Below are 8,506 nucleotides of genomic sequence, written 5' to 3'. Positions count from 1 at the left end.
GGAATAATACTAATAATGCTCTAGGTCCCTGCAGAGCCCACTAGACCGCAGCTGCTGCAATGCCTGTTCCATGCACAGGAGGGCATTTCACACCCACATCAGGAGCAGGGACCATAAACTTTGGCCACCAGAGCCTTGATAAACCACAGCCAAGTTTTACTTCAGCAAATGCTAACAAAAATGGATAACGAAGAGCTTTTACAATTTATTTTCAAAATTGTATATATTAATTTTAAAATGTTATGCTAGATACCATCTCTGCCTGCAGGAGAGTGGAATAGACTGTTCTCAGCTTATGTTATCCTCTGGACTGTGTCTCTAATTGACAGAGTGCAGAGCTGAGCAATAGAACTTGGTTTGGGTAAGTTGTGGGAAAACCCAGTAGAGCTATTTAAAAATTAGACCTTCATGCTTATGTGTAAAGAAAAAGAGGGAGGTTGTACAGATAACTGTTAAATATCAGCTGAAGCATGTACAAAGACATGTGTCTAGATACTGAAGTGATAGGGAGGAAAAATCCTCTGTCAGCAGCATCAAATCTGGTGGAAAAACCACAACACAAAGCAAAGACAACAGTGCTGAGGTTCAGATTTGCACCAGCACGTGGCTTTGGTCTGCTCAGCACAGCCAGACTTTTGCTACTGAAAATGATGAGTCTTGTTTTCAGGAGCAGTCTAGGCATTTAAGCACCTATATTCAGAGTTGTTCAATGAGCTCTATCCTCCTGAGCACCCAAGGATTGAGCTCTTGAGAAAAATCTGTGTGTGAAGTGAGGTGGCATTGGAACTCTTTGTTCAGCGACCCATGGAGAAAGCCTTATCTTTGGCCTAAAGACACCTCAGATAGTTTCAGGCCCTATACAGTTAGATGCTATACACACTGCAGACAGGTCTCCCTCACCCCCAGCCTGAACCTGGTGGTCCAGCCCACGTGACAGCACGAGACCAACACAAATTTTCTGTACCATCTCCTCTGGAGGAAGAAATTCCAGAGTTACACAATCTCGTTACAGGACTAATTTCTGCTCTGTAGCCATTGGATTGTCTTCGGCTTACCTTGAATCTTGCCATCATTCTCATCCTGCAGTATTGTAATGGCAACTAAGTGGTTATTTTCCAACTGTACCATTGCAGTTTCATGTGCAGCTGTGATATCTTCCACCTGGTCCAATGACAATGAATGGAGACATGGACACATGATTAGACATGCTGTGGCACACAGACAAACCACTGCTATAGAGCTCCAGTGAGCTGGAAACAGTAAAGGGATCTACTGAGTGTGACAATTCCAGCACCTGAGCCAGTTTTATTCATTATGAAACAGGTATGTTGACTCCTTGACTGGTAGCGTGTTCTCACTGCTGATAGTATTTTTGTTCTTTTACCTTAATGGTGATAAAAGAGGTACTTAAGAAATCAAAAGGCCAAAAAGCCCTTAAGCAAAGAAGCCATTTATGAAACATTCAGAAATCTCAGCTTTCCATTAATCTAACTCATATTAATGACCCGACTCCCTCTGATGGTGAGATAAACAGGCACAGTTCTGAGCCATCCTGGTTTTTGTCTTCATGGCACTTTGCTGCAGTATTTTTTATTGTAAGGTCTTGAATTAACTTCCATGGAAAGTGCCTATGAATTATCCATAGTTGTAAAATATTTATTTCTAGAGAAACATTGATGTTGTTATCAGTAGGAATGTAAAATTAATTGCATCCTGTCACAGTTTTACTTGATAAAGAGTATCCTAGAAAGTCATCAGTACTTGAACTGTGTATTTTGAGTCCACAACCAATAAACTGATGAAAGATATGACAGCAGCATTTTCAGTGCAGACACCAGAGTTTTCAGACTGGTGTAGAAGTAAGCCAGATGACAGTAAAGACACAACCTTTTCTCCATTCCATAGTGAGGCCAGAAAAAGGTCCTGCTGCTGCAAACTGCCCAACAAACCCCACCACACACCATGCTGCACGTAGCCCCCATGGGAACAGGGGATGGAGCTGGAAGAGGGCTATGGGTAGCCTGTGATCCTGTCTGCTCAAGGGGTTTGGGACCCCTCCAGCACATGATTTGTTACTAGACTTGGCTAAAGGCAAAGCGAGACCCCTAACGATGGTGTTTTGATACACATCATTAAAGAGAACACAGTGAGAAATGGTGATCAAGGTTAAGGCAGAGATCCTGAGCAGCTTCTGGATGCAATGCATCAATTTGTTTTTCTGGGTTTTGTAATCACAGTGATCTTATTCCTTACATTTAACACATTGTGATATCTGGCAATGCAGAGGACTGAACTATTTTATTTTCACAATGAAACAGCTGTTCATTGCAAAATGACTTTAAACAGCTTGTCTGCTCACTGTTACGTTAAATAATGGTAAAAAGTTACTGCAGCTGAGCAGTCCTGACTGGAATAAATGCTATTTCACTGCACTTAACTGCCAAACGTATGTGTTAGATTACCCAACAGAAGCAAAATTTCCAACTGCATTGGAGAAAGCAACCCTTAGAGTGAAAGACAGGCATTTAACATAGGGTTTTAAATTATGCAAACTCATTTTCATAATAATGTGGGAGACAAGTCAGTGGTGATGAGCTGTTCACAAAACACTGGAGACTCAACATGCTGATACATTATATGAAAGAGTAGGGAAAGGGGGGCTGGATGACTCAAGGGACTGTTAATGGAATAGGAACTATCACTTGACTTTTCCCAGAGCACGATGTCCTTGTAGATGATGTCTGTGGACTGAAACCTCACCAACATTGCCACGTTCTCTACCTTGCCCTTGCTTAAGTCTTTATTCATCTTCTAACTGCTTCTCAGCTGACAGCACCCCATAGGAATGATTATGCTCAACTCTAACTTAACTTGATCAACTCACTTAACCCCTGTCACAGTTAATTCTGGCTATAAAAAGAAGCACAGGTAGGATTTTTAGGGCTTAATAAAGTAAAATCAAGAGAAGACTCTAGTGGGAGAAGTTCAATAAGTTGCTGGGCAAAAGCTGGAGCTGAGCATCTCAAAGGAAGAACCCTGACAAGCCGGAATCTCAGCCTTTACTTTGCAATTTTGCCCTCAGCTGCAAAGAGTTATGAGAAATATTGGGATGCAGTGGCACAAATAGCTGATTTGTGAGGAGCTGGGCTCTCCTGTGCTGCAAGAGCTGTCTCACCTCCTCAGAGACAGCTGAGCCTCCAAAACCTGACAAGCATGTATCCAAAGAAACAGCAGCTACCCGACACTGAACGGTGACTGCAGCAATACAGCGTGGGTGACTAAGCTGTGACTGGAAACTGTGAAAGGGGGATGACTAACTTCCAAATTAGATGTGTGGATACAGAAATACATGCAGATCCATGGTTAGAAGGATTTTGCTGTTCTTATTGCCTTCAGGAATACAGCTCAAATTCCCCCACGCAAATGAAGAGCTCAAGGACAAGGCTTTTCCCATGTTCAGTGTAAGAGCTCTTTAGCTCATGGGTGAGGTGCCTCTGCACTAACTCTGGCTGGGACCAGCACCAGATCAGCAGTATCAGAGCTGAACGACTCCAGTCCCTCAAGCAGGCTTACTTGTTTTGGTGTGCTCTGAACTGGGCACTTCTCCCCTTCCTCCAAGCTGGGAAAATAAGAACCAAGGGATTATAAAACCTACAGTTCAACAGCTGTTAGGGATCCACATTCTAACAAAGTTCTTTTCCTTGGTCAAAAAACATTGCTGGTGAGCAGCTTTCCAACCTGGCCTGTCAGCCCCCTCTGATCCAATAGCACTCCACACAGGGTGGGTGTGCAGGGGAGCAGGAATTCAAAGTGAAAAACCTGATAAAACTCATTGTAAGATGTTCATGGAACCACAGATTGAAAAGATAGGATCAAAGTTTGCAATTCCAGGGTCACAGAAGCACTTTCAAAGTAGTGGAAAGAAATGTTTGTGTTATCTTCAGTAGTTCAGGGAATAAAGCAAACCGAAGAGCTGGAGGAGAGAGAACTATATGCTCCACAGAGGGAAATGTGTTTCCATTGCTTCTGTGTGGTGACAAATAAAATCACAATAGATGAGAGCATGAGAAAAATAAGTATACTTCCAGTCAAGTCCTGTGATGGCCTCTATCATCCTTTCTTGCACTGACCAAGTTGAGGGGAAAAAAAACGTGGGAGCTTGCAGAAACACTTCAAATTGTAGCAGAGATAAGCCATAAATTATCTCACAAAAAAATTAACCCATGGAACAAATTTATTCACAAATGCTAATGCCTGGTGATCTGGGAGAGGCGAGGTCTGCAGCTAGAGCTAAGATCTTCTACTAGGCAAACTGACATACAGACACCATGAAAGGAAAAAAAGAGACCAAGGCTTTTGTGAACAACACCCCTCCTTCATCTCAGAAAACAAAGCAGAAAATTTGAGGGGTATTGCAAGAAAACCACCCAGCATAAACTGAAATGAGAACCAAAAGACATGGCTCAATGTAGCCTCTGAGGATTTACAGAGAAAGATTTTGAGAAATCAGTCACCATCTGGGTTTGTGTTTGCACTCCCATCCCAGGAGTGGTTTATGCTCCATTAAGTACAGGCAGTAAATGGCATAATTTCCCTTTTTACAAATAGTTGACCTTAAAGACAGTGGTCTCTGCTGTGCTGGTGTTCTCCTCTTCCCTGAGCTCAATGCAGTCTAGCCACCTTCTTTGGCTCCTGGAGGTGCCTCAGCTATGTCTGCACAGCGCTGCACCAGCCTTTACCTTTGAAGTAGTCTGAATTAGCTTGGGCACAGGCTGATGGGGCTGGTTTGCTTCTGGGCCCACAGCTAGTGCTGTCATCAGCCTTGGGAACCACATGGGGCACTTCTCCACTTTGCACCCCACTCCCCAGCACAAGCAGCAGGGAGCAGCAGCTCCACAGCCTCAGCCACAGGCTTCTGCTTTCAAAATACACACCAGAGATACCCTGAGATACAGAGCATGCAGACACAAAACCTTCTTTCTTCTCAACTCGGTCACATTCATCCATCTCACAGACCACATCCGCACTGCACTGTTGCTGCTGATTTACATTGCCTCAGAGAAAGAAAAATTCACCCTCCTCCACTTCCAGCTGCCCCGGGCATTGGCAAAATATCCATGTTGGAGGGAATGACCCTGGCAAACAGGAGGTCTGTTGGCTGGGCTCACACTTTGCAGATGACTGGCCCTTGCACTCCATCAGATGCCTGGGTGGCATACCCGTGGCAGTGGGGGCTGCAGCATGTTAAAGCCCAATGGCACAGACTGCAGAGCACACCTGACTGCAGCAGATACTTGTGTGAGAAAAGCCCTCATGGACTGTGGTACTGGGCAATGGGCAAGAGCTGCAGCTGGAAAAATCAGAACTGTATCTGCTGCTCACTGAACACAGAATGAGAAAAGGTCAGGTAAAGGTATTATTGTTATAATCCAGAACAGGTTGTTCTGCAACTATGTGAGAGTTGCCCATAGGTGAGTTACAGTGTTTGTTCTCTTTAGCTGTTAAAAATAAGATTAAAGTAGCTGCATGTGAGGGTATTCCAACCTACATACAGAAAGCAAAGCAAGGAAAAACACTTGAGATGTACAATCTAATAGATTAGACTGAGTAGTGGAGCAGAAATCAGGGAACCTGGAGTCTATCCCCTGCTTGATGTTTATGCTGTGTTGCATGGGCCCTATCACTTCACTGCACAACCCTTTAACCAGCATTGCAAATAATGATGGTCAGAGCTCTGCTGGCCTTACCTGTCTTGAGCAGACTCGTGTTCAACCCTTGGTTTCATATAGACTGACTACAATAGGTGGGTTGAGGAGCAAGTATGCATGGTGAGTAGAGCCTGTCTTAGCATTTATGTTGTAAAACATCTGGAAGCATGTGGAGACAAGACATGGCAATGTAATGCAGTACTATGTAGAAATATTAATAGGAATAATAAGGAGGAAAAGCAGTGGAGATAAGGAGTTATATATTTTTCCAGTCATCAGTTCATTACCAGTGTCTCCATGTTGGAGTGTTCAATACATTTCATTCCCTGAGCCCAGTCAGTACTGGTGTGGTGTGCTCTCCAAAGGCAGCTGCTGGGGACTGACCTGATCCTGATGCTGCAGTCTGACCTGCTCCAGCTGCAGCCTGTGCTGCTCCTGCAGGCTCTGCCTCCTGGCGCTGTACTCCTCCTGCAGCTGCTGCTCCAGCGCCTGCCGCTCCTCCTGCTGCCGCCTGCGGAGCTGCTTCGCCTCCTCCTCAAAGTGCCGCTCCAGCTCCTCCTTCTCGCTCTGCAGCTTCTTCCACCTCGCTGTGCTGAGGGCTGGGGGGGCAAGACCACGCAGTCAGACTCTGGACTCCTCGGGAGCAACCAGTGGCGTCGGATCTGTCTGTACAGCATTGAGCACGGTGGTTCCCACCGGCACTGGGGCTCTCCTCAATCTCAGCAGTCAACAAGCTCTCGCTGTCGCTTCTGTCTGTGTCCTGCTCTCTCACACCCATCCCCACACCTGCATCTGCCTAGAGGCACTGCCAGAGTATGCAGGAGTTCACACAAAACTGGGATCTCCACGGACCTGCAGGGTGACAGGATGTCCCCTCCTGGTCAGCACAGTCTTAGATCCACAAATTGAGGCTTTGGGGCTTTTACTTTGCCTTGGATATAAGAAACAGCATATGAAACAATCACTTGACACAAAGCCTTTCAACTGGGATACAAGACTTCTCTTACCCCCTTCTCTCAAGCCACGTTCATGGCTAAGTCCCCACTTCCAGTGATGTGCCAGGAAGGCAGAAGCTGCCTGGGCTTTTGAGGCCCACCCTGTGCACATTATGCAGGGGTTGTTATTGACCACTTGACCAGGAGAAAGAGATGCATCTCATACATCACATTTTCCAGCTGTTAGAAGCTGCTCACCCTAAAAATATCTTTTGCACCAGCTCCATCAAGGACCTCTTGAACCTATCCATGAACATTTGCTTTAAATATTTTTATATTCAAACCACTATCTTGCCTGCTTCCTGGAATCAGAAAGTGCAAATGAAAGGCTAGTACTGAAGGCAATCAGAAAATGTGGAATTTTTACCCTTGTGAACTGTCCTAGTAACCATGTCTCCAAATTCACAACTGTGTCTATGACTAATTTCAGAAGGTACAAATCCAATAGTTTCATCAAGTCAAGGATATTCAGTCTATTTCCCCATTTGGTTTCTCACCTACATTGTTCCACAGGTCCCAGGACCAGCAGTGTCATGACCACTGTGTCCTTAACCTTCCACTTTGCTAAAGAATGGTTGAAGTCAATCCAGATGCTGAAGATCCGAAGTAAGCTGGACAAGGTCAGCCAGACTACACTGTTTGCTCACTTGCAGAGATGTTACAGATAAGAAATCATTAAAATCATCATGGCACTAACATTCAGAACAACACTAGAGAAGAGGAGCTGTGTTTTTAATGGCACTGCTAGACCTCCTTTCTGATTTAGATCCATAGCTGGTTTAGAAAAGCCGTCACCTTTTGAATATACCAACTTAGCCACTCAGCCTTCCTTTGCCTTTCCAAATGCATGTGCCATGCACAGACCTGCATAGTGTTAAATCAACACAGCTGGAACTGGAACTGGGAGCAGCTGTCTCCCTGGGTAGACAACTTCTGAATGCTTCAAAAACATTTGTCCTGTGATCGTATATTTGCTCTATATCTGACAAAATCTCCTGCGTTTTCCTGTCTCTTTCTACTTTGGTATCAAACTGTGTTCAGTTCTTTTCAGGCTAGCAATAATTTGTCAAAGTGACGTCCCTCTGTGACCGGTACATGTTCGGTACACCCACGCAGGGTGCTTTGGACACCCAAGCTTACTGTCCCCAGCCCCACAGAGCTATCCTCCATCCCGTTCAGAGCTCTGCTTCCACGCTTATGGACACCAATATCCAGACTTGTATGTCCAGACAGATGTCACTGCTGGGGTCCTGTTCTGATTGTGATGTTTTCTGGAGTGCTAAGAGGGACTTTTGTGTCCCTTTCAAGCTCTTTTCTCCTTTTAGAAAGAGAGAAAATGAGTCTGGACCAGTGGGCTTAGCACCACAGCAGTGGCACATAGAAAGCTTTCCCACCTGCCTTGTATCCAAAATGGAACATTGTAATTTATATGGTCATTAACTGACCAAGTCTTGTCTCTTGGCAGTTCAGATTATAGCTCTAAACCTCATCTCTTGCATTTTTTATTTTCTTCAGCACGCAAAGTGATCCCAGAGCTGGAGGAGAGGGAGTAATGCTTGCAGTTCAGTAGAATTCAAACTTACTCAAGCTTTAAATTGGAGGTGTAATAAACCCCATCTCTCTCCAGACTCTCCAGTGAGATTACCCAGCACACAAGGTGGGCTGGGCAATGAAATGACACGCTCTAACTAAAAGAAAGCCCATCTGAAACACTTTCTGTAGCCTGAAATGAAAAACTCTTTTTATCTTGCAAATCAAACCCTGCTGCAGGTGCAAAATGAAGGGAAGATGAAAGCAGGGAAA

General features: G+C 44.8%; 1 protein-coding gene across 1 annotated transcript in view; it reads right to left on the bottom strand.

The window, feature by feature from the left end:
* The window catches only part of LOC103779779 (microtubule-associated tumor suppressor candidate 2-like), a gene marked incomplete at its 3' end in the record, with an annotated part of 20,592 nt that overhangs the window by 1,971 nt on the left and 10,115 nt on the right, over positions 1-8,506 (bottom strand). The window contains exons 3-4 of the mRNA XM_008947424.1: positions 6,093-6,307; positions 1,056-1,161 (exon numbers count right to left, since the gene is read on the bottom strand). Of these exons, the coding sequence (XP_008945672.1) occupies positions 1,056-1,161; positions 6,093-6,307 (321 nt within the window). The remainder of the gene's footprint in view (positions 1-1,055; positions 1,162-6,092; positions 6,308-8,506) is intronic.

The sequence above is a fragment of the Merops nubicus genome, unplaced genomic scaffold (assembly GCF_000691845.1).
Source record: "Merops nubicus isolate BGI_N331 unplaced genomic scaffold, ASM69184v1 scaffold36659, whole genome shotgun sequence".
NCBI lineage: Eukaryota > Metazoa > Chordata > Aves > Coraciiformes > Meropidae > Merops > Merops nubicus.
This window is presented reverse-complemented; position numbering and strand designations above follow the sequence as displayed.